At 36.5% G+C, this 26702-nt stretch overlaps 3 protein-coding genes across 20 annotated transcripts in view; all 3 read left to right on the top strand.

Moving 5' to 3' along the window:
* LOC110832898 (1-phosphatidylinositol 4,5-bisphosphate phosphodiesterase epsilon-1) overlaps window positions 1–16217 on the top strand; it is a 468153-nt gene extending 451936 nt beyond the window's left edge. For all 9 annotated transcript variants that reach the window (XM_087345017.1, XM_087345016.1, XM_087345015.1 and 6 more), the window contains 7 exons: window positions 486–622; window positions 1710–1936; window positions 2513–2740; window positions 3174–3398; window positions 4051–4411; window positions 5135–5418; window positions 7125–16217. In XM_087345017.1, coding sequence (XP_087201143.1) covers window positions 486–622; window positions 1710–1936; window positions 2513–2740; window positions 3174–3398; window positions 4051–4411; window positions 5135–5418; window positions 7125–9455 — 3793 coding nt within the window. In that variant the 3' untranslated portion in view covers window positions 9456–16217. The remainder of the gene's footprint in view (window positions 1–485; window positions 623–1709; window positions 1937–2512; window positions 2741–3173; window positions 3399–4050; window positions 4412–5134; window positions 5419–7124) is intronic.
* A 1462-nt stretch (window positions 16218–17679) lies between these two features.
* mRpS30 (mitochondrial ribosomal protein S30) lies at window positions 17680–22837 on the top strand. Its single transcript, XM_022070389.2, has 6 exons — window positions 17680–18307; window positions 18613–18760; window positions 19188–19485; window positions 19578–19745; window positions 20854–21057; window positions 21561–22837. Exons 1-6 carry the CDS (start codon window positions 17874–17876, stop codon window positions 21956–21958), a joined length of 1650 nt encoding a protein of 549 aa, XP_021926081.1. The 5' UTR covers window positions 17680–17873; the 3' UTR covers window positions 21959–22837.
* A 134-nt stretch (window positions 22838–22971) lies between these two features.
* LOC110832919 (glutamate receptor ionotropic, kainate 2-like) overlaps window positions 22972–26702 on the top strand; it is a 149198-nt gene continuing 145467 nt past the window's right edge. For all 10 annotated transcript variants that reach the window (XM_087345024.1, XM_087345030.1, XM_087345031.1 and 7 more), the window contains exon 1: window positions 22972–25286. In XM_087345024.1, the coding sequence (XP_087201150.1) occupies window positions 25211–25286 (76 nt within the window). In that variant the 5' untranslated portion in view covers window positions 22972–25210. The remainder of the gene's footprint in view (window positions 25287–26702) is intronic.

Below are 26702 nucleotides of genomic sequence, written 5' to 3'. Positions count from 1 at the left end.
TTTTATCTGTTATATTTTGACCAAAAAATACAGATTTGTGACTAAATATTGTGTATTCTGTTTGCAGTAATGTTATATAATAAATGTTGACTATGGGTGATTTTGTTGTCTGATTTTAATGCTACATAAAAGTATTATTTTACACAGCTTTACTGGCATAAAGGAAACAGTATTGCTCTTTTAGCAATAATGTTGCAGTTAAAGTTGCTTATTAATGGTGAATAGACAAAGATTTTGAAGGAAACAGTTGTCATATATCCTGGTATTCACCAAAACTGGTCCGAGGACTGTCACAAAAGATACAATAGTCAGAATAGCTAGCAGTCTAACCAATGTATGAATCTTTTCTTTCCCAAACACAAGCATAGAATATTATTATTTTTCTAACTTGCACTAACATACAATCACTACTTATGAAGTTATAGTTATTCTAGTTATAATCTGATACACACAAACTAATGATAAGATATTGTCATTATTTTCAGTTTACGAGCACGGAAGGACCTAAGAGACTTGTTTGACCAGCTTGCAATTACATGTCGAAGCATGTCTGATAGTTCGCTAAATGATGGAAGTATCAAAAGTTCACCAGAACATGCAGCAAAGCCACCACAAAGAATTGGTAAGTATAAAAATTGTGCTTATTTGATTGACTTTTGGACTATTGAAATAAAAATTAGGTATACTAAGATGCTGCCTTCTGGGTTGTAGCATCGTGTAATCTGGTAGAAGGTTGCCAATGCTTCAGAGGTCCTTGCTGCCTCCATCATTAAGGTGATGATGGAGGCAGCAAGCCCTCAGAAATGTTGGTAAACTTCACAGTACACAGCCATCTTTGTACTCACCTCCATAAGAACCTCAAATCCTACTTATGTATATTGGTTTTATTAGATTCTTAACCCTTATTAGTATTTTTGACTGAGTGTGAATCAAAATATCAAATTAAAAAGAAAATTTATCTAACTTACCATGAATTTTGGTAGTGGCATTTCCTTCATTTCAGAAATAATGGGTATAATGGGATGACTTTCATTTACTGTAATTGTGTGTTGGTATGTCTTAAGTACCAAATACGATACCATGACTTAATGCCTGTCTTGTTTGTGGAAACAATTTTCATTAAGGTAAGAAAAGGCCATGGAACTTCAGTGGCATCTGAGGTATAGATAGAAGTAATTACTTTATACTTTTTATGAGGAAGTTCACAATTCGTACTCTCTGCAAAATATTTTTACAGTTGTCAAATTAAATGAGAGATGAAGATTTCTGTCTTCTGGGTTGTTGCGCTGTGTAGTCTGGTCGATGTTAACCAACGTTTCAGAGGTCATACTGCCTCCGTCACACTCACCCCTGTGAAAACCTCAAATCTTACGAAATGAGAGCTATGAGAAGTGCATACAAATTTTAGTCAGTGAATCCGAAAGGAAGAGACAACTTGGTAGACCTGGGCATTAATGGAAGTATAATAATAAAACTGAACTTACGGGAATAGGGTATAAGATTGTGTACTGTAATCATCTGGTTCAAGATAAATTAGAATGGTGGGTTCTTGTGAACATAGTAATTTTCTTTCAGCTTCCTTAAAAGATGGGAAATATTGTCATTAGCTGAGCAGCTATCATGTTCTCCAGAAGGATTCTGCACCATAGAGTTAATTATTTAAATAGTTTTATTTTTAGTGTAAATTTGTGCTTGTATCTCTGATTTAGGTTTGTTGACCAGAAATAGTTCTCTGGACCTGTTTGAGTACAAGAGCTCTGCTAACCTGCAGAAGAAAAAGATCTTTGATGCAATTGCATCAGCAAGCATTGTTTCAAACTGTGCTGGAGTAGACACATCAAAATCCCAGGTGATCACTCTTGCCACCTTTGTCAAGTTCCTGGAAACTCGACAGATGGAGCAACACACCGAGGATGAAGTTAAGGCACTGATACAGGTCAGTGATTTTCAATTACAGCTGTGATACTCAGAACTAACACAAGTTTTGTTATGTCATCTGTCAATATTACACATTCATCAAGTTGTCATATTTAGAATTTAGTTTGAACAATAATTTGTCCTCTCATATTTGAATACAAAGTTCTTTAATTTAAAACTAACAAGTACTAGTCCATGTCTGCCATCTATTAAGATCATCAAAATTATATTAATATATTGACTAACAATCAAGAATAATTGATGTTACAGTATGCTGTACCCTTACCTGAATGTGCTGTCCATAATTATATTCAATTCAATTCCTTTATTGAAGGATATAAAATAGCTTTTGTTGCAGCATTATCTCTAATACCTAAATGTAGTTAGGTAAAGAATAAATTTCAGAAATCTGTGTCACAAGAACCGTGACAAACGACATAACTAATAAGTTGTAAATGTCAGTGTTTCAGTGACAGTGGTGGGGTTAGTGTTAAAAAAATATATAAGCAGATTGTCTCCCTTAACAGTGGTTGAGTAGCCGAGTTCCAGAATAGACTGTAGAAGTTTAACTGTCATCTTTGTGGTTGTTTCATAGCGGCATGAACCAGATCCCTTACTTCGAGCCCAGTGCTGCTTATCCTTTGAAGGGTTTGCTCGTTTTCTCATGGACAAAGACAACTATGCATTTGTTAGCGAACGTCTTGGACCTGATGAAAGTGAGACAGACCAGCCCCTGTCTCACTACTATATTGCATCATCACATAATACCTACCTCACAGGGCACCAACTCAAAGGCGAGTCTTCCGTTGAATTATACAGTCAGGTATGTACTTGTAGTTTAATACTGTACTGTACTTTATTTGTGAGATATTTCCCTTTATGAATGACTAAGTGGATGGATCATCAGGAGCAATTTTCCTGACTGCCAGGGCATAGCCTTCCTGATATGTGTGAACACTGTGTTGGTTGTCACCTTTCCTAGTTAGTCATCTGCGGTGATAGTGAGATCATGGCAATATTATATAGTGAAGTTTACTTATCTCTATTGGCATTTTTCTGTGCCTGTGAGTCAGGGTTAGTATTAGGACATAAAGAGTTAAAGATCTGAATCAGATATTAGGTACAGGTTCTAAAATATTCACAGAGTGTTGTAATCAGTAGGACTCTAGTATGTTTAGTTCATAACAATCAGGCAGAAAACAATTCTTATGGGTATTCAAATAAGGACGAGGATTACACATCATGTTTGTTGTCAGGTGCTTCTTACTGGCTGCCGTTGTGTGGAGCTGGACTGTTGGGATGGAGATGATGGGTCTCCTCTCATCTATCATGGCCACACATTCACCACAAAAATCCCATTTCGATCTGTGGTAGAAGCTATCAACCGCAGTGCATTTGTAACATCTCCTTATCCAGTGATTTTATCCATTGAAAATCATTGTTCTCTGCAACAGCAGGCTCGAATGGCTCATATTTTTCAGGTAAATGTTGATTCAGTTCTTAGTTCTCATCTTTTAAAATTTTTAGCATGTGCTTAATGGTGAAGTACACCCCAGTTGCAGCTATCAGAAGGAAGGAGTTTAAAACCAAAAAGTTCAAAAAATATTCCTTGTAGATCAACATTATTAACGACATAAATAAATTAATATATTTAATGTCCTAATCTACAAGTTATTTGTGTCGTTTTATTGTCAGTTCATTGAAACACTTAGACATATCAGATTAGAACTTTGTTGTAAAGGAAGATACAGAGTAAAGATTTCTGTCTTCTGTGTTTTTGCGCCGTGTAGTATGGTAGTTGTTTACCAATGTTTCACAGGTCATACTGCCTCCGTCATCAGGGTGATGAATGTGCCAATTGAGTGGAGAAGGCTAGGTTTATAGGGACTGGACAGTGAATCTAGTAGCCTGCTCCTAGCCAATGGGAGCAGGTGTCAAATCAGGCATGGGTGGGGATAGCGTGGTCGTGTTGTGGGGTGTGTGAGTTTTGAAAACGTATTTTTCTGTAGGACTATTTGCAGAATCCACCATATTAGATCTATTTCATTAAGTATTTTACAGTGTAATATGCCTACATGTCACAGACTGATTGGATTGTTTAACTAAGAAATACTTTGTTGTGTTTCCTTTTAGTCTGTGTTCGGTGAAAAACTTGTGACCAAGTTCCTGTTTGAGACTGACTTTAGCGATGAGGTCCAGTTGCCATCTCCTTCCCAACTTCGATATCGTATTCTAATCAAGAACAAGAAGCTGACAGCTGAAATACCAGCTGGACCTGCAGCGGTGGCAGCAGCAGCCGCTGCCAGTGCATCTGTAAGACATGGAAGCAGTTCCCACACACCTCTCCGTGGTGCCGGCAGCATGAGTAGCAAGCACACATCTTCTGGGAGGGCAAGTTCCATAATTTCCAACACAAGTGGAGGGTCTGCAAATGATGACTTCAGTGATGACGACGATGATGATGATGATGATGATGATGATGAGAATCTAGAAGGTAATTCGGCTCATCATATGACATAAATATCAGGAAGTTCATTATTGGCATTCTGAGTAGGAGCATTAACATGGCGTTACATAGCTTGCCTGATAACATTGTAGCACATGTGGGGTCACTCTGTGACTTCCTCTTGCTTATTTATTACATTCACATATTAGACCACAGTTCAGGCTCTTCAGGATCCATTGTCTTGGTGAGATCATCTGTTGCTTTGTCTACTAGTTTCTCCTCTTTCTCATGGTTTATAATTTTTTACAGATGAATCAATTTTATCATTTGTCGTTCTCTCCAAATTTTCTATGGTATCATATATTATTAAGATTATTATATCCAGGAGGTAGGCTCTTGTGAACATGGTAGTGAACCTACAGGTTCTATAAAAGGGTTTTCTTGGCAACTGAGCATATGATAGCTTCTCAGGAAGGACTTTGCTGTATTTAGTTTGTTAGTTATTAGTTCATACATGAGCTGGTGTGTAAAGGGGCCTGTTTCAAAATATGATTTTTTTTATTGTACTTGCCTATAATGTAGCTGAATCGCCTGAAGTATTGTGTTCTTTGTTGAAACTCTTGTTCTAAGAGTCTTTTCTAAATTGTGACTAGATCATAGATGTGTTTCTCTTTTTGTAAGGCAGATGAAAATGAAGAGCAAAGGAAAAAAATTTCCCCTACATTTCTAATGCTATCATTGTTGTTGTCATTGTTATTATTATTATTACAGAGAAAGTGTTAAGTTTGGCAATGTACACAACAGAAGACAAAAATCTCATCAAGTCTGCGTCAATGGGGCCACCCCGAACAGACTCCATCTCAAGCCATGAGAGTATGATCCGATCAGAAAGGGCCAGCATGGGGATGATTGGTCAGCTCCCTCGTGGACAGCCCTATAAGATTCACACTGGAGATACAGACTGGACAGACGTGGAAGATTCTCAACCACAGAAACCCAAGAAACAGAGCAGCCAAATTGCTAAAGAACTATCAGACATGGTAATATATGTCCAGGTGAGGTAGAACATTCTGCTTTAAAACATTAATGTCTTCTAATTTATTGATAATGTCATTACATCTGTCAAGTTATGTTAACCTTTGAAGCTAGTATTTAAATGATCCTTAAGCTAACACTGATGTGGTATTTGAATGGCCTGTCAGTAACAAACTTGTGGCATACAAATTGTAAATTTTTTCCCACTTCCAGTCATACTGCAATCGTTGTTGTTTCAATAGCAAATTCCTCACTAACTCATCTTTTTTGTTATTCACAATATCTGCTTCACGTTCCTTCCTGTGTGATGGTTTTTTATCCATAAAGCTCATTTCACCTTAATCACTATCAAATTCACTCCCATTGTCATAAATTCTAATGTTTCTCTTATCAGGATCCTATAAAACTTCTATTTTTTCCAAATTCAGATGTGAAAGGTTAGGTTATACCATGTTGCTTACTGGTTAATACAGTGTCAGTATAGAAATAAACAAAGGAAAATAGATGAATGAATGGATGGGAGAAACATTTCAAGGTCTCATTGTTCAAATAATGTAACAAAAATCCAACAGAAAGCACATTAATGACGATTTGTCCTGGTTCCTGCTACAACTGGTGAGTACATATTCAGGATACCGCTGATAAAGGAGGCTTCCAGCTGTGAGTAAGCTCTTGGGCTACCAACTTGAGTTTAGCTTCAGATTAACAGAAGAGTATAATTTAGTTCATAACTGAGAAACCTAATTACTTTTAGAAATATCTATAGAAAATAGTCTCTTGTGGCCAGGTTGACTTTAGGGTGTGTTGTTGAGTTTCTTAAATTCACTCTCACTGTACCCACAGAAATCAGCAGTTTATCAGTTGAAATGGTGAGCTCAGATGTGGGATCATTTTCAGTTAAATTCCTTCCCATTTAAACTTCTATCTTTAGAATTTAGTTTGTTAATAAGTAGGTAAAACATTTTCATACATAAATATTAGACATATGGTCATGCTTTGCTATTATTGCTTTTCCCCCTTTGTAATTTGTAATAGGAGTTGCTGAAATATATATATATTGTCAGTCTGAAAACAGTTGACCCAATTAACTAATGTTGGGATGATTTTCTCTTGAGACATGTTCCTGTATGTCACAGGATTATGCACTGGGTGGATAACACACTTAATAACCCATGTGTTTCCAACAACAAATCAGAGACATTACCACTGATACATATTCAGTATGTAAATATGATGTTATACAAGACTTCGGCATATGTGAAATTATCCATTCTCTGTGGTAGAAAGCCAATCCTGATGTGGATTAATCTCGCGACTGAGATTTAACACTGTTATCCAGTTCTTCAGGAAAATTAAGTAAAGTCAGAATTCACATACTTTCATCATATTGTGGTGGATTAAACATGTAGCTTAGATAGGGTAGTAAGAAATACATACAGAATTTTAGCTGAAAATTATTATTTGGGAAACCAAACGGAGATAAAAGAAAAATATTTAAATGAATCTTAAAAGATGATGTGAATTGAATTGATCCATAATCAGGTCAAATGACAGGCTTTTGTGTTAGCAGTGCTGAACTTCAGAATTACATGACCTAATAGTAAGTTTAATTGGTTTAAAAGATAAAAGCAAGTAAAACAAAAAATTGCCAATCTCATGTTTCCTTAAAACAAAGTGTAACAAGCAAATTTATATTTTTAAAATTTAGTTTTCATTTTCCTCCTAGGCAATTAAATTTCGTGGGCTGAACACCATCAGCCCCAACAGCTCAGTTAAATGCAAGAGAACAGGTGGTCCAGTGGCTGCCACAGTCATTATGAAGAAGAGCAGTGTTGGTGCTGTGACCATGCCGCCCCCCACAATCATCACCAGCACTCCAGCCACGCCAACATCCGCTGTCACACAGGCTTCCAGTGGGGGCTCAGTGTCACTCTCCACAACTTCTGGCATTGGCAGCAGCAGTACTGCCACAGGCTCCACAGCTTCTGAACAGCAACATTCCTATGCGAAGCAACGTGCCAATATTCACCACCCATGCTACCAGTGTTCTTCCCTTAATGAGAATACAGCCAAGAAGCTTTGCCGCAAACAACCTCATGCCCTAGTGGCTCATACAGAAACACAGTTGATGAGAACATATCCTGCTGGAATGAGAATAGACTCCTCCAACTTCAATCCAGTCATCTTTTGGGCCTTCGGTATTCAGATGGTAGCACTGAACTATCAGACTGAAGATGCAGCCCTGCACCTGAACGCAGCCATGTTTGAACAGAATGGTCGCTGTGGGTATGTGTTGAAACCGTCAGTGATGTGGGATCGTGGACACATGATGTACCGGCGTTTCAATCCATGGGACAAAGAGTTTGATGGTCTACATTCATCACATCTTATTCTAAATGTGGTATCAGGACAATATGTGTGTCAGAGTAACCTGACAGCAAGCACATATGTAGAGGTGGAAGTAGTGGGGATTCCAGTGGACTGCAACAAGCAGAAAACTAAAGTGATACAGAGGAATGCACTGAACCCTATCTGGAATGATACTTTCTTCTTCCAGGTGATGTTTTGTGACTTAGCATTCCTTCGTTTCAGTGTGTTAGAAGCAGGAGCAAACCATCTATTAGCACAGCGTGTGTTACCGCTCAAGTGCCTGCGGCCAGGATATCGTCACGTGAGACTCCGCTCCCCGCAGAATCAGCCCCTGCAACTCTCCACCCTTTTTGTATATTCCCGAGCTGAGGAGGAGAGTCTGGACTATAATGGGAGCTCTGTGGAGAATGGCGATGCAGTACACATGGCTGTAAGGGGTAGTCTGGGTGGAACCTCGAAGCATGGCCGGGACAGTGTTTCAGAAGCAGTGGCCATAAAGAAGAATCACCCCTCTGGTAGTGGTGCAGTGCCACTCAAGAGGAGAATGTTCTTCTTGATGGTGCATGGTGTTGTGCCTGATGAACCCTACACGATCCTAAAGATCACACAAGAGAGTACCACTCAGGAGGTGGTGTTGCAAGCACTGCAGAAGGCTGGCCTGGGTGCAGAGAGAGTTCATGACTATATTCTGGTAGAGGAGGTGGCAAGGAGCTGGGAGAAGAAAGACAGGGATGTACCTGCCACGCAGAGAGTATTAGACCTACAGGAGAGGCCACTACAGGCACAAGCACAATGGCAAGGTGAGGGTCGCTTTTTACTTAAGAGGATGGGAGATGATCCCAGCAGTAGGGCATGGTTGTCATCTATCCGAAGTACTGCAGGGCGAGAGCGTCGCTCCATGCCATCCTGTATGGGAAGTGATGCTGCGGGGCCTGGAGTGCCATCTGACACCTTGCATCAAGAACAGCAACAACTCCGTACCTGGGAAGAGGCTGACACATTCTTAGTGTGCGTGTATAATGTCTCGCCAGAGATCCCTTATGCCATTCTTAAAGTTCCACTAAGTTCATGTGCACAGGATGTATTAGCACAGGCACTAGTAAAGGCAAGGCGAATGGAGGACCCTGCGAGATTTGTACTGGTGGAAGAACTAGAGTGGGGTGGAACAGGTGGTGGGAGTGCAACTCGTCAGCAACGAGTATTAGGAGATGATGAAAATGTATACAGTACACAGGCACACTGGCAGACTCTGGGGCGGTTTATATTGAGGGAACGTGACCAGGTGACACCACCATCTGGAAGACGTCATCGTGTGGCAGCAAATTTGCGTACAGCCACTCTTGAAAGGCTCAGTAAAGGCCTCTATGTTGGACATAGGGCAAGCATGGGTGGAGGGAACAAGGAAAAGGTTCCAGTGCAGGAAGCTTTAAGTGATCCTACTACAACCCGTAGTACTAAGCCAAAATTTCCCCCAGTAGGTGATGGGATGCGATTAGGTAGTGGACGAGTGATTGCATTAACTGACAGGGGTAGATTAGCCAGGGCATCTGTGCCACAGCAAACCCGAGAAGTGCATTCAGAGGGTGAAACTCTCAGTGATGATGATACAAGAGATGCAGACCTCATGACTACTGTGTCACGACTAAAGAAGGTCTCCCTTAGGAAACTTCGGGTGTGGAAATCTTGAAGAATGCTTGGATTTAGTCTGGAACAATTGTAGGAGGCCCAGCACTATTGACATAAAGTAAACCCCATCACACTCACCTGGAGCAGGTTACAACTCTTCTAGCAACATGTACAGACCAGCAGTACAAAGACAAGGAAACAGTTTGCCTTTATAAGTATTCTTGTATGTAACATGTCATTGTATTCCATTTCCAAGCTTCATCTGTAAGATGCTACCAAACTTAGAAACATTAGACTGAATCCAGCATTTTCTGAGGCTTGAATCTGCAGGTACATTTGTTAATATAGCACCTGCTCCTTGTCTTACACAACTGGTTTGTAATTATTTCTAGGAGTTTTGTATGGGTTTTGTTGTTGCCCACATCTAGTCATAAGAAACTTTCTGTGATACTTTTACGTACTGTGTACAATTCGCATCCGATACCTCATATTATGAGTTGTTGACCCCAATTCTGCAGCCATGACCCGTACATAATCATCCACCTCCTTCTCCTGTTGTACTTGCATCTAAAGTACAGCTTTACTTTCAGTCTTTCATACTCGTTTTATCTGATATATGTGCTCCTTTCCAACTATATGCAAAACAAATTTTTAATATATTTTTTGTTACATTTGTCACATCCATTTATCTTTATACATGCACAGAGTTTTTTATATTTATTGTTGATAGCTGTATTGCCTCGCTGCTCTTATGTACAGTTCAGTGTTGTCTGTTTCCTATTTATTACTCAACTTTTCTCAATATGTCTGGTGAAATGTGACAACTGACAAATAAGTTTCTGTTTCTTACATCATATATCCTTGTCATGGCTCATTGTCTTCTGGAGAGAACATTACATTAGAATGTTACCTTAATAACCAAACTGAGGTGGCATGCATATCGGGTACATTTTGCCAGGCACTGCACTGGACCAGTGATCATTGTGATGAGTGAAATTTATGACTGAGCATGGGAAGAATGCTGTCACTGTTGTGCTCTTATCAGTGTTTCCAACTGAGAGGCCTTTGATGGACGGTTCCCAACCTTAATTATTTTGATTTATAGAAAATTAGGATTTTAATTAGATCTTGGTAATTAATAGCATTTTGTACCCTTCACATGTCACTGCCACACAGTATCATCATTTTGCAGTCAATGGCTAAGTTTAATCAGTTAAATTGAGGACCTAAATGTTTTATTAACCTTTACTGACCATGTCATGGCATATATGGGTCCAATGGCTGTGTTTCTCAGTGGCATACTGTTAACTCATTAAATCTCAGAGTTAAAGTGTGGCTAGCAGCCCCACTATCTCATAATCCTGCATAATAAATATAATAATGTTGTTCAGTACCTTGTTTAAAATTGAATTTACATGAGAGTATATTTTAGTTCTAAATGCAATTCTTGTATAACATCATACAGTACTTCTTCCAAAACTGAACTGTTTTATCATGCAAAATAGCTTTTTAGTGGAATTAATAATACCAGTCTTTTTTCAAAATTTGTCACTTATCAGTTACCACTTTGAGAAAAATAGTTTAATATTTTGCTGTTAGAAGCATTACTCACTCCTGCATTTTTGTTTTACATCAGAATTCATTTAAAATTATCCACAATGATAAATCTCCATATCTTAGATGTATCTAATGATTTCCTTAAAAAGCCACATTCTTGCTTGTGTTCATCTTTTAATACAATGCTAGTCAGAATATCACCAATAAATAATTACCACTTGCTTCCCAATCCATCAGGTTGTCTGTAGAGTTCGTTCAAGGAAGTTGAAGTGATAAGTAAGTATCAAAACATACATCACAAATTGGTTTAATTCCTCTTTATTTGAACTGTATCAAAATCATATTTTAAGCACACATTAATCATTTTTGGAACTCAACCCAGCATATTAAAGATTAAGGCAGAATAACTGTTATACAGAATAACAAAAGCAAGAAAGAACCTTTTCATTGTCCACTGTTTATCCATGTTGCGTATTCCTTTTAGGTCTTGAAGTCAGAGAATATTCTCGGGTACCAGTAAATGTGTTAAGGATGAGAGTGCATAATAGACAAGACAGGTTGCCAGATCAACATTTATGAAGAGTGAGTCTTTACAACTATGATTGCCTCTGATTTGTCACTCTTTTCATTTGACGTTGATATGTGAAGATTGAGGAAGCATGCACTCCCAAACCATCCAAAACCCTTCTTCAATTGACATGACGTATGACCCCAAAAATATACATACCTCTAACAAAAATGGCTGTAAAATTAATTTTCACATCCACAGCTAGTACCTGGAATTCTTTGACCCCCAGTATTTATAATTTCACTATTTATTATATGTATTCTAAGTGCTTTAAGTAGAACTTGTATTATGTAACTGACATTTGTGTCTGTGATAATTTAGTAATTTATTTGCTTCGCTAAATAAATATTAGAATGAGAGGTAGGAAGGGCTAGCATTATAAGTGATGCTTTTCAAATCATGCATTGTATTAGAGTATGTGTATGTTTAAAAATCATGTTGTTGCTGATTAGAGTCAAATTAAGTAAGTCATAAAGTGATTACTTGTATCTTTAAAATTACACTGTTTGGGTAATATAAATACAGTATTTCCCATACAATACAGAATCCTACTGGTTGGGAACCGCCTAGTTTATTTGTTCATACATATATACCTGATGTGTTATAGCTTACAGTAATTTACTACAAAATTTTGTGCCCAATATTAACAACAAAAACAAGTTTTAAATTGTAATATTTTGTATTTGCTGATATGTGAATATCAGACTATAAAATATACATCAAGAGAGGGAAGAGATGTATATTGTTTTAGCCAATTTTGATATCTGAATGCACCAAAATAACACAAGAATGTATTTCACCATATTGGACATGTGCATTGTTGCATTTTATGATGATCCACAGAGTATAAGTGCTCAAATAACAATGCAGTGGTTTTTCTTGGGGAGACAATCAGGTTGCTGAGAGAAGGGGGGTGGGGGGGCAATTTATTTCTTGCTGTACCAGAGTATACATCATGGTGGCTGTGAAACTATGTTACACTGATAAGAGGGCATGTTTATGTTTCCTTGACGTCCAAGGCACAAAGTTGTAAAGCACAGTGTTATTTATATATTAATTAATTTTTTAAGTGTTATCATAATTTCATTCCAGCACCAATAAACACTGTGTACAGGATGTCTAATAAAGTTGGAGTATATCTTTATGCATGAGAGGATTTGTTAACTTCTGTTCGTAAGATCAAGTGCACCGACTACACAATAAACTGATAATTATTTTAATAGCCTAAGTTATGACATAATTTTCATAACTTGGAAAAACATCATACAAGAAGAAACTGCACTTCTTCCAACATACCAGTTGCAGCAAGATAAACTTAGCTGTGCTCCATAGAAATTACAACTAGCATCCCAAGTCCTCATCAGATGGTGGAACTTACCTCTTACAGGAAGTCACAAATTCTGAAACTTAGAACATAATATAGACTGCACAGTTTGTAATGGAACGTGGCAACTAAATAATTTCCAATCTGCTGTTGGGTCAGTGTTTCTTATGCAGATCTAAGTTTCTGCCAAGCCACATATTCTTTAGACCTAATTGTAAGTTTGAAATATATTTAGGCATATCAGAATTATGGATATTGTGATCTCTCCAGCTATAAACATGACAGGGAATATCTTGTAAATAAATAGAATGTCCATAAAAGTATGAAGTTTGTTAATTGTTAATACTATAAAACATAATTTTACTTTTTATTTTAATAATTTTTTAAATAAATTTTATACATAACATGCACTATAATGTTAATATGTATTGCTAACATTCTTTATGTCAACATTTTAGGTTCATGAAAGAATTATGAAAACAACAGTATGTTAATCAGAAATCTCACCTTTTGATGCATAAATTGACTTGAGTAAGATTAATTTAGTATATGTACTTACAAGAATCCTACTATTCTCATATAACCAATTTTATTCAGGAAAAGGGACACAAATATCTGCATGGCACATATGTTTATTTATATTGTAATTCTGAGCTATTATCTTAATTTTTAAAGTAATGTAGTACAATGACTTTAAATAAGTACACATAATTAGATACACACGTGTGATATCTGTTCCTCTTCAGGCTTTATTTAATGACTTAGCCTACTTTAATTAACTGTTAGTTTTCCTGCAACTGAAGTTTTAAAGTCCATTGCAAGCTTGTCACTGGAGATAAATAAAATATGATAGTCTCACTTCCAGGATATGGTGGAAATATATTGATAATTCTCTGATTATTATAAATACAGTAAGTATAAAAAGCCTTCCTGTTACATTCTGAATTCCAAGATAACGTCCATAAATAAAAATATGCAAAATGTTTTGCAAATATACTTGTATATATTGAAATTAACTTATACTTTGAGGCCTTTCTCAATGAGATTTCCAAGTGTGCCACGCAGCCAAGACTAACAAATTCACACATGTCCTATATTCAAAGATGCCCAAAAATGATATAGGTGAAGACTTCATAAATGTATCCTGATTGTATACAGCTCTGTTACATAATTTTCTCAATTTAAACTTTGGCTTTCAGAGTATCTCCCTGGTTATAAACTTTAAATACTGTACTTCCTGAAATACTATAATTAATTGATGACCAAAGTATAAGAGTTAATTTAAACTACAGTAATGTAATGTTTTAAAAGTTAACCCATTATAACAAAGCTGTCTGCATTTGGGAGTAAGTACATTAAAATTCTGATCACTAGAAATTTTGACCTATAAATGTTGATATGAAGAGCATGCTGTGCCTATCTTGTGAATCTTTTCTTCTTATTGCAAATCCCTACTGGAGGAATTTGGTTACATTTTCCAGTAACATGTTACATAAAGTGAAGTTAAAATCGATGGTTGCTGGTGTGTCCTACCTATTAATTACAGATAACATTAAAATGTTAATTTCACATGAGTAATAGTGCAGTAGATCTGTCACAGATTCAGTTTGCGCTAAAGAAGTTCTGAACCAAGAAACACTGACCCTGATGGTAACATGTCAAGTTTTGAGACAGTAGCAGTGTGCAGTTTAATGCACAGCAAACTTTAAATTGTTATCCATTTCAATGTAAATGTCGATATTGTAGATTTTTAAGTCATGATACACAAAACATGACACAGTTAATGTACATAGAAAACACATTTCACTATCATATAATATTACATATTTATAAATACTGTAACATATAGAATATAAGAGTTCTTTTTCTGTGTTACATTAGACATAGTCCAGTACTGTGCTAGAATTTATATTTTTGGGCCACAGTGTAAGATGTCTCTTACACAGTAATCCAAGGAATGTATTACAAGATGGAAATAACAGGAGAAAAAGAAGGTAGACAAATGTATGAGTATGGAATTTTCTGACCAGTATTTTGCCCTACAGTATATGGTTAATTTTTCACATTTTTTAAATAAGAATTCCCTATTGTAGCTGACTGACTTGCATCATAACTTGGAGGCAGCTGAACCCTAGCTGTACATGCATGTGTTCTCTTCTCAGATGTGAATTAGTCATTTAATTTTTTCTCTGTCAACATATGGTTGAGACATCATGTATTTTGATAAAAGTTACCATTGGTCTCTACAGATCTATAAAACTAATAGACATCTCTGTTCTTATTAAAGCTAAAATCCATGAGGGCATATTTCAAATTAAAATGTGTTGCATACATTTAAGATTAATTCCATATCATTTAGATTATTAAGAGAACAGAAGTCTTGTTTGTACCTGATTTTTTCCTCAAAATACCAAAATGTATTATGTTTCATATAAAGACAAACATTTTTCCAAAGGAAATGCTATCAGTGCCAAAATGCCTTTAAAATAAAATTTTACTTACTTTTAAAAGGCACTTACTCTTAGACAAGCAGAGGCCCTGTATGATATTCAGTATTAGAGCAAACACTGAATAGTGTTATATTTCATAATTTATAGATATTTCTTTTCCATCCCTAACAGGTATGCAAATTCTGAATTTTCAATTTACTGAGTTTATGTGAAGTGATGCATGTCCTAATCATAAGCTCAATTTAAATTTACATGCAATATGAATTAAAAATTAATCTGATTAAACATATCCACATACAAGATACTGACTTTGATATTTATATTTTGGAAATTAGCACATATTTTATATTTTAGGTTCAACGTTTTTTCCTAGTGAGGACAAGATAAAAAAATTTGATCACTCAATTGAAATCTGTCCTCATGGCCTGAACAATGACTTGCATGAGGCAGTTATTTATATCATAAAACTAATTACTGTCATATTCTTGTTGTATTTTGACTAAATGTATTATTTATTTTATGAACCAAAAACTTTAGAATAATGTTAGTTGCTTGAAATGAATAAGCTCTGTTATAAAATAACTATTTTAAATATGTTCAGCACAGGAGTCTTAAAAGACATGTGTTTATATTTTGCAAAGAGAAAAAAGAAAGAAAGTTCATGTCGATTTAGAAGAGATGTATCACACAAGTCAACCCTCTAATTATCCACTCTTTCCATATCAAAATGTTGCTTGTAAATAATTTTCCACTTTTATATATATATATACATAAATATATATGTATATCTTGTTCTTGTTTCCTTCATGTTGAAGATTTTTCTGTGCGCTGTAATTACCATAATATTATATTTGATATATTGTTCTCAACATATCCTGACCCTGACTTGAAAATTTCCAATAAACAAAGCCATAACTGAGAAAACTATAATTACTAAAAAGGTCTGCACTTTTCCCCACCTTCAATCCATTCTATTAGTGACAAATGACAAGAGTATGGTCTGAAGCTTCCACAGCGATTAAGTATAATGAACTTCTTCTCAGGCTACCAGACATGTAAGGTGGTTTGTTCAATGGAGAAAACACCATTTGAGAACCATCTTCATCCTCATCCTCAGGGACCATTGAGTAGATGAATGTTTGGCTGTGGAAACTTTTCTTAAATTAAAAGTACATTATAGCTAGTAACATATTTTTCATGTGCATGACCTTTGTAAAGCCTACAGTATTTTCACATGATTTGCATTTCAGTTTATACTTAGAGATGGAATAGGATAGAATGAGACCAGAATCAGTATGAAGTATAAAAACTGGCAGGCTGTCTCCAAAATCTTCAGATAAGAGTATCAAGTAAGACAACAGTCACTTGCTATACGTCCTCATTCTCTTATTGCATTTTCTCAGATATTATGTACATGTAACACTTGTTGCTGATACACATTTGTTTGTAAGACTATGTGAAAGCTTGTAGTAGCATATTCTTGCTAAAAGCTTCACCAAAAATAATTAAAATAAAGCCTTTAATTTCATCACTATACACATGGAAAATGTCATGGTGTGCCATTTTTAACCAGACAATACTTTTCAACAGTAAAAATTTATGTAAGTCAGTATGAGCACGTTTTTGTATTAATATAGTAACAAAAAACAGAATGCTGTGTAGTTTGCTCCCAAGAAACACATTTGCTGTAACAATACTATCTTTCCCTTTACCACCAGCTTTCACTGTTAGTCATAATGCTGTAATAATTAATGTGTTGAGTGACCTGGTATGACAGTGTATTACAACTGAACAAAGAACAATATTATTATAGTAGTAAGCACAGTAATTTTGCAGTGCATACCACATTCATCATAAGCTTCAATTTTATGACCTGTACAGTGATTGACTAAGGGCTGGAGGGTCAGTGTTCGACCACCAACTGGGGCAGAGAATTTTCAAACTGGCTCTGAGTTCCACCCAGCCTTGTCCAGGGGACCAGGGGTTCTTTCGCCCAGAGTAACGCCGGCCAGGGCGTGACTACTCACCCCCATCTAGTGCCCAGATTGAGAATGAGTACGCGTAGGGGTATAGCTATGTTAGTGCAGTCTGGCAGCTCACTTTAGCCAGACGTAGATCATGAGGTTGTCACACATATTCAAACCGCCACCCTCGAAGCCATAATATTTACACAATTGTTATTCAGAGATGGCAACACTTCAGGCATGACGCCCACCGGGTCGAGCCGTCTGTTACCGCAGAGAGAAATATTCCTCTCACCATTGTTTCGTGTTCACTCAGGTATCAGTGGGGGATGGACAAGGGGTCGTTACAGGTGGTAGTTCCACCACATTGCAACTATAAAAGAAAAATACGCTCAACTACACATTTGTATGTTGGCAATCGCTATCCGAAGTGACTTCGTATTTTCCCAGCTGTAAGTTGCCTGCATTGGTAGGTCCATGACTGATCATAATATTGTATCTGTGACTGGTAATGTGGTATGTTGGTAACACAAATTATACCAGCGGGTGTTGGTTATCCATGTGTTATGGTTTGTAGTGTGTTGTGAAGGCTTGGTGATTTTTGTTGTACTGTAGCATGGGGCGGTTTAGGTGGGACCGTGTAAGAACTATTATGAGAAAATCCACAATACGGATAAAACCTCTGAAGTATGAACAAGAATACACTGACACTCCTCAGTATCCACCAATATTGGATATTTCTTATGAAGCGCGTATAGAACGTGAGAAAAATGCATGGCACGAGAAAATAAAGTCACTTAAAACTGTTGAAGAAAAGCTATTTGAAATCAATATGCCTAGGTATTATGGTTGGAAGCCAATAATGTTATGGGAAGAATTAATACCGTACAACGCAATGCCTTTTGCTCAGCATGTTACTAGGACACACTTCAAGGAATTTAAAGATTTGCCTCATTATTCTACCGGTCTTGAAGAAGAGTCACATAAACTACTGGGGCAGATTAAACCATGGATCGAGGAGGCACTCATCTTCGAATATAAATACAGAAGGTATGAATTTGATGTACTTTTTGAGTGGAGAAGGTTGTTTGCATACCTTTTTTTTTGAACACTCGGTTCTGACCTGGTGCCATATAGTGGCAGATGTGACTAGAAAATCGGTATTTGAAGTCCTTTTAGGTTATATGTGAGCTCTGTCTTAAGTACTTACATTTGCATGGGTTTTACTCACTTGGTTTTACATAAGATGTTGATTTACTATATTGTTACTATCAAAATACTTTCAATTCTTTATTTGAGGAAAATTACCAGCTTTTAGATTCTGTTATAATAGCCAATATATTTGTTTGCAACAGCCGGAAGCATGAACATTTGAACAATGAAGAAGATCCCATAACCTCCATCAGTTTGGATAATATTATGGGACGCTCCATTGTACAACAGATCAACAGAATTTTATTGGGAACTCTGTCAAATAAAGTTCCTCATCTCCTGAAATGTCAGGTAAAATATACATAATTTTCATTCAGACTGGTTTTAGTATAGTCAGATCTTAATGAAGTAAGAATGGTTCATTTATCCAACATTGTGTTTTATATGATGTGCCATGCTGGAACACTCCATTTTATCATCAGTCAACTCAGTGTGTAGTGGAATGAATCATACTTCCTCACCACACACCTTCTGCATTTTATGTGCTCATTGACAGACTTGCTACTGTATGAGCCGTGGCATGACCTTGCTACAAAGAAAAGGCTGGACGCTCAGAAGCAAAGATCCATTACTTATTTCTTCAAAAAGTACTCCAGTCTGTCATTTGTAGAACCGACTGACAAAGTTTTTGTATACCTCAGTTAGTATAAGGTATTCGGCATACTTGTGTATTGACTTGACCATTGTTACAAACCTTTAAGACAGTTTTTTTGTTCAGGTTGAAACAGATCCACGAGTTGAATCATTTTGGAGTGCTGGTGGGATGAATCCACCAACTTTTCTTAGACTACGAAAAGAAAAAGTTCCCTGGCTCAAGGATGCAGCTGACAAACCTGTTGACAGATGGTTTCAGTATCTAGGTTCACCAGTTCTCCAATTGCGACATGAGTTACCTTTACCTGCTATTGTTCAGATGCACGAGTCTGAAAGCCCAGACTTTGATGTTCCATTTTTTCGATATGATCCTAAAGTTATAGGATATCATGAAGCACGTCGATTGGGAACGAACATCCCTGGTTAGTATTAACATTCTGTAATAACTAAAAGTTTTATAAAGGGTTTCATTACTGATACATTGATAAATAATTGCATCTTATTAATGTTACAGGTTTTTGGCCAGGAGATCCATGTGAGTTTGGGCTGTTATCATATCATCATCGAGGTCACATGCATAAACGTTTACTACAATATGGTGAGGAGGACAGAGCAGAAGCTGTTCATGTTCAGGCCATTCTTGCCTCCTATGGTTGGCTTCTTCCTCAAGCATGTTATCAAGGTAAGAGATCAGAAATACATCAAAGTCGCAATCAATATTGTGTATTTCAAAGTCTTTAATAGGCAGTTGATTGTTCTTTACTAATTTCTCTAGATCATTGTTACCTGTTTGCCCCATTTTCTCAATAGGAGATAAACTGAAATACATCTTTCAGAACAGCCATAATGTTGGTACAAAATGGGTTCAGAGTAAGCCGATCAAACTTCAAGACATGAAAGTAATATTATGTACATCATGATTCAGAATTGTATGGTGAAACTATTGATTTGGTTGCACATAACCCTTCAAAGCTGAAGCTTGTCTAAATATTTAAAAATTCAGTACATGCCTCAAAAGAATGCAATATAAAGATTGTCTGTTTATTGCTGTTTAAGGGTTGCTGTTTATAGTGAGAAACATACAAAACTCATAAATATAAAATGCATAGTTACTGATTGTTAAATTAGGTGCATACATTTGCCACTGACCTGTAAAGGGTTAATTACATTTCTGTGTGCAGATTATCAGGTGTTGATTTCCATATCAGAAGATGGATTACAGATTTCAGTGCACTGTTTAAAAAAAATTGCATAAATCATAATTTAAAAATGTTATCATCAAAAACAAAAGCAATTTGAATCTGTGGCACAGATACCAGATGGGTACTTAGTAGTAGAAAAATTGTTGAGCAACTAATGGAATTCAAGTATTCAAAGACTAGAATTACAAAATTTAAAGAGGATATGAGTTATGAACTGTAACACATACTCATAATGTAATGAACAGCATAATATAAAGAAATATCAGCAAACAGTTGATAGCTGAGTTCAGTTAAGAGTGGCAACACTGTGATACTAAAATCAAATGTGGTGAGAGAAGTATTAACCTAGTGTTTGAATTTACTACTAACATGTGAACAACAAATGTGTTAAGAAAAGAATCAAGTAAACTTCTAATGATGATTTAGTGAACTTCTTCAATATCTAATTTGCATCATACCTTTCGGGGTGTCAAAGACAGTTCTTTGCATAGAAAGCTTTGATATTTACACTTTAATTTTAATGGATATTTACAAAAATATGTGCTTAAAATATTTCATTGTAACTGCTGTCTTTCTTTTTCTCTGTAGGTTTCTCAACATTCAATGACATGACATACCCTCTTGTGACACAGACCGTAATAACCAATGGAAAACTGTGGTCATTTTATGTTTACCAGCTGAACACTACTTTGGTGCACTCTGAGCATACCGCCAACAATCCACGTCGTAATTTATGCTGGGGAACACCAGAGTTGAAACTGTTTGAAGGGATTGAAGATGGAAGAGTTATAGGTAAACATGACAGATTGCCACCTTTTAATTTTGTGTGTGCGTATGTTTTTGTCTAATTGTTTCTTATATTGAGAATACTAGCAGAGCACCCACAGGTTTTCTGCAGGGAAATTTGTAAATGTTTACATTTATTATCAGTGTCTATTGCCCAAAAACCTACCATAGGCCTGATCATTCAATACTTATTGCTTATACTTTCTAAGTTACATTAACCACCTTTACTGGGACAAAAGTTTAAGACACATTTTCCAGAGTTTTGACCTTCCAATGTTCTCCTGGCTTCAAGGAATAAGCAAGTTTGGTGCAAATCAGTCTATCCGTTCTCTTTCTAAAATGATCATACATATACAAACCCACAATTTCAGTTTTATGTATAAGATAATACTAATATCAGCATTGTAGTGATTGTGTAGTGTTGTGTATGATTTGTCTGAATTTGAAATAAGTGTTTTGCCGTGTCAAACTTTTGCACATACTTAAATATAATTTTACTTATTTTCCAGGTTTCAATGATGATGTTCTAAAATATTTACTGAAGTTCTACTTGAATACTCCACAAGTCAGAGAAGGTGTAGAAATGAAGCCTTATCTTGATGTTGCTCAGAAGCATATTGCAGACATTGCTGAAGACAAACGAAGAGAATGGCTTGAAGTTGAATTCAAGCACATGTATTCTAATCGACCACGCCATGTTCTTCCTTATGAAGTATACCAGTGGGAAAGAATATACAAAATTTGGCATAAGACACGTCCACTTGAGGCTCGAAGGAGACCATTTGAATTACAAAATGTTCGTCCAATGATGAGACGATACGATGAACATGTTCCGCAATACATACCCAAGAAATTAAGAGAAATAGGCAAACCTAAAAAGAAGTTTGAAGATACTTACTACCCATGAAAGAAGAATCCATGTATTTGCATTTGTGTGCATCTTTTATGTTGTTCACATAGCAGGTTTAAGTTAATATGCCAAAGGAAAACTTGTTCCCTAAGTTTTGCATAGAAATATATCAATTCAAGTTGGGACTGTGTGAAAGTATGACCTCAGTTGAATGGGTAGATGGCTGCTATCTTGTTTCCATTTCAGTGAACCTGAAACTAATTCTGTTCTTTTTGAGTAATAATGTTCATATTGGGTTTATTCATGTTGACTCAACCCATTCATTTTTTGGGCATTGAAATGCTAGTTTAGGCCATTATCCCAAGTCATCATGGCCATATAAGCACTAATATTTTTCATGCTTTCACTCAGTTTGTGTTGTACATCAGTACATTCTATATATCATTTCTTTAAACCTTGTTATGAAGCCTAAAAGTTTTATATAATTGCCTTACATCTGCTGGAGAAAGGATGAAATGCTTCTGCATCTCTGGAAAGGTGCCAGGAGCTGACATTGTTTGGCTAGTTCCACTTGCTTGAATGTCGGCTACTTTTGCCGTCACTGAATGTGTAAATCTTTATTTATGCGCAGATCATCACTTCCATTTCCTTTCATTTCAGGCACCGAGGATAGATTAATATTTGTTTTTACTGGTAATTGAAATGCTGTATTGATCAAGATGTAACTATCTGACAGTCATGCTGATGATGAATTGTTCTCAAAATGGTAGTATCAAGATGCAGTGAAGTACTTGCACTTGGTATGACCGACTTAATATCCTGTCTATCTTTGAGACTCAGAGATATTTATTGGAGAATATGTAGTCACTCTGTAGACATTCTGTGATACACTGTAAAATGATTAAAAATGTATATTATATAGTTGATCACTTCCAAGATTGGATATACCAAAATTGAAACTATGTTCACCTTGAAGGATGGGAACCTTGGGTTGGAAATGTTTATTATGTGGGCCTCTGAAGTTGTCTGTAAATGAAATAAGATTTAAGGGCTTTTCAGGTACTCAACAGCAGCAAGTTGTTGTGGTCTGGAAGAAATTTACCAACATTCCAGATGTGCTGTCAGTCAGTATAATTTTGTTATTGCTCCATATATGTCTGGGAGATGGACAAAGGGCCTGTTGAAGGCCCATTTCCAAAGGGACATAATTTCACCCCATCAAAACAATGTACTGTCCCATTGCATAGAATATCTGGCCTGTCGATTACATCAAAATGTATATTGATGATCCTCAATAATTTTGTATATGTTTGGAGTTGACAGAAGAATGTTGAATAGAATTTTGTGGGTCAGATCTAGATGGTAATATTCATCGATAATTGCCAAAATTTTACCTGCAAGTAAGTACAATAACAGATTATTTCCTCTATTCCGGGAATTCTGATTTGATGCACAAAATATATCACAATGTAGTATGGGCCTATTACCTGTTACTTGAGTCAGTTCTGCTAGAATTTTATCAATACTTTGTGATAATGCCTTTTTAACCCCCAAATTGTTAGGGTCATGCATAAAGTATACTTGATTATCGTCTTCTGTTTATCAAGACATGATTAGTCAGACTATCTTTCTCTGTATTTATGAAATTTACGATGTGGGCATATTGTAATCTTTAAAACTACCTTCTTTGTGTGGCAAAGTTTACTAGTGTGGACCCACTATCATTACTAGTTTTGTATAAACTCTCATTCGTAATTGCTAGTTTGTTAACGTCATCCTTCCCCACATATTCATTGACATGTAACAAGGTTTAATGTGTTTAGGGAATTGATCGAATACGTTCCATTTCAACATGAAATTGACACCACATTTATCCTCGGTGCACCTCTGCAACAATACCACCACATCCTGTTTCAGTGTCATGCTGTATTCAGCATTTCCAGATAATATCCGCAACTGTGCTTTCGAATAATCCATATCAACTTGTTCTTAAATTCTTCCATATTAACCTTTAATTATTAACTTTATAGCTTAGCTTTATTGCATTTCACATAAGTTGGCTAAACTGCACAAGACATTTCGTTTCTCCATTTGTCCCTCGCACACTTCTTAGAACCATCTCAATATGTTCGTGTCAGCAAGTTTATATAGTCATAACGCTCCGGACTTATATTTGGAAAGGATGTTTGGCTGAGCGCTTTAATAATTTCTGCAATATCATCAGGTAAATTCCCGGATAGTAACTATCTGTATAATAATTAAGTGTAGGTTGGTAGCTAGGCTGGTTAGTTGGTTGGTAGGTTGGCAAGATGGCATCCTTCGGCGTGCTGACATAGGATTGACGATCTTGAAATTTTGTTTGACATCATAAACCACAATGTTTATATCTGAAACAGCGTCACTAATAAATTGCGACGAATCTCTACATCCAGGTATCAAAAATAATTACTTCGTGTGAGTCATTTGTTCTATGTATTGTGTGCGTTACATTTTGCAGATAAAAATTTAAAAATTCTTGTATAGCTTACCCAAAACATTAGAAATTAAATCAATTTAAACAGTTTGAAAGCTTTTACACCATACCAATTTAACTTAAGTATTTATGTGTGGTTGTGAAGTCAGTTTCTAAGGGTTTCTTGCTTTTGTGTTTGTGGTTATTCAAAAATGCTTATGTTTGAGTGCAACCCACTGGGTGTTTAAAGAATTACGATGTTGCAGAGAGTGAAATGATATTATTGTTTTTGGGTTTTTTAAAAATTAAGTTAAGAGGTTGTTTTCATCTTAATGGCTTATGTATAATCGAATGAAAGGTGATTTTAAACAGTGGCCTTGAAAGGGCGGGCATGATGTGCTCCTAGCCCAATTAAGCATTATTCAGTCGGCTTTCTTGTTTCGACGGACCTAGGGAAACTATAAAACCTTTCAGGACAGTCGATCGCTAGTCTGATATATCTGGGACGTCCGAATAAGAAATGTTAATCAGCAAGTCGTGTTGTTCGGGTCTATTAACTATATATTAATTCAAAGTTGTGTTACAAAGAACTCGAGTCAGTTCACAACAGACGTAGCTTGAACTAAGTTGGAATACCACATGTTTAGTGAACCTGTGTGTGAGAAGTGGCACGGAAATGTAACGATGAATTCCGAAGTATAGATCGGCACGGAATTAGCCGAAGGCATCCGACTTGGTATCGCGGCGCCAGTTGCTGTCATCGGACATCCGTCAGTCGCGAGGAGCCTGTCGGCAGGAAGGAAGTGTTTCTCTATCGGTGTGATGTGACGTCGTTACGTCAGACATGTGCGAACAGCATGATTCGTCATCACGTCATCATCTGCGTCATATTCCTGTCAGGTGTTGCAGCCCTGCCCCCACTCATCAAAATCGGTGAGTCAGTGCCTCATTCACTTTGTTTAGATTGTCGTATTCTGTGTAAGAAGTGTGTTTGTGTGGTTCCATATACTTCCAGGGTGATTTATTTTCTTGTTCGATTAAGACTCACGCCGATGAAGTAGGCGAGTTATTTAATTAAACTAGTTGAATTCTGGATAATCAGAAGTTGATGCACGGTTATGTACGTATGACTGAGTTTCTGAAGTGACTGCGATTTCTTGACTTTAGTTCCCATTCATCAAAAGCGCCTGTTTATTGTGTGTGCGTGGCCATAAACAGCCTGAATTTAAAAAAAAATGTAGAGTGGTTTTTCACCGATATTGTTCCACACAGAAATTATTTACAACACAAGAGACTGGTGTTACGACGCGATATATCTAGTTCATGACATGGAAAGGGTTTACGACTGTTAATATTTTGTGCCGTTCTGATGTATTGAATTACGTAAATTCAATTTCAAACGGACAAGTTTCGCCATCTGCTGTGGCAGTTAGCGTGATTGGATCGAATCTCCACTAAGAAAATACAACTACGAATCTTTCGTTAATATCCTTATCACGCAGTTTGACGCGAAAGTTGGTGCGTTTGACGAATTTCTGCTGGTCGCTGAGTGCAGCCATTTGTATGCGAGGTCATTCTCACTTCCTCTACAGCCCACACAGTTGATGTAATAGGGTCGAAGAAACTTCGTAGTGAGGTCAGATCGAAACAAATAAACAACTAGTCATGTCAAAAATGTGTATTGACTAAAATTGTTAAGTTCCATGTTGCACATGAGAATGACATGCCATGTTCAAAGTCAAAGTACAAATGAGGGCTGGGAATAATAGCGAGTACAATATGAACGTATAATAAACGCAAAGGTGGTACAGCCATCAATGGAACGACATGTCTCCAGTCCAATGTTGAATGATTCTGCGTTCGTAATTATAGAAGCGTTACATGTTTAATGGATGGTATAAAAAAGGTTTTGTAGGATTTGGGCTTCTCACGGCGCTGAGTACGGATTGTGTGTACCAGATTACACGGTGCTACAACTCAGAAGAAAGCCATCTTCATAACTAGGTTTTCTCCAGGCGTAAGTATATTGGTATTAGAGGATTCTTATACTTTATTACAGACCACAGGATGCATTTTTTTACTTGAAGTGTGATTCCTTAATCATGTAAACATATGTTTACGTAATATTCTATGCGTCTTACGTAAAGTTTATGGAGATGAAAGAGGGAGATGTCAAGATTCTGATTTTTTTTTGTTCTCTCAAGAATGAGCATCACAACCATGTTTTTACTTGGCAGGGCAAGTTTCATTGCTTCCGGATCGCTATAACAATCCCACCAATTAACTAGAAGAAAGACAATTTTGTCGATGTTTACTAAGAAAAACGTGTTTATAAAATCGTCACAAACG

This window comes from Zootermopsis nevadensis, unplaced genomic scaffold, assembly GCF_977971745.1.
Source record: "Zootermopsis nevadensis isolate Lab colony 2312 unplaced genomic scaffold, Znev_1.0 Znev_ptg000008l, whole genome shotgun sequence".
NCBI classification, from domain to species: domain Eukaryota; kingdom Metazoa; phylum Arthropoda; class Insecta; order Blattodea; family Termopsidae; genus Zootermopsis; species Zootermopsis nevadensis.
The sequence above is the reverse complement of the archived record's forward strand: the minus strand, read 5'-3'. Positions and strand labels throughout refer to the sequence as shown.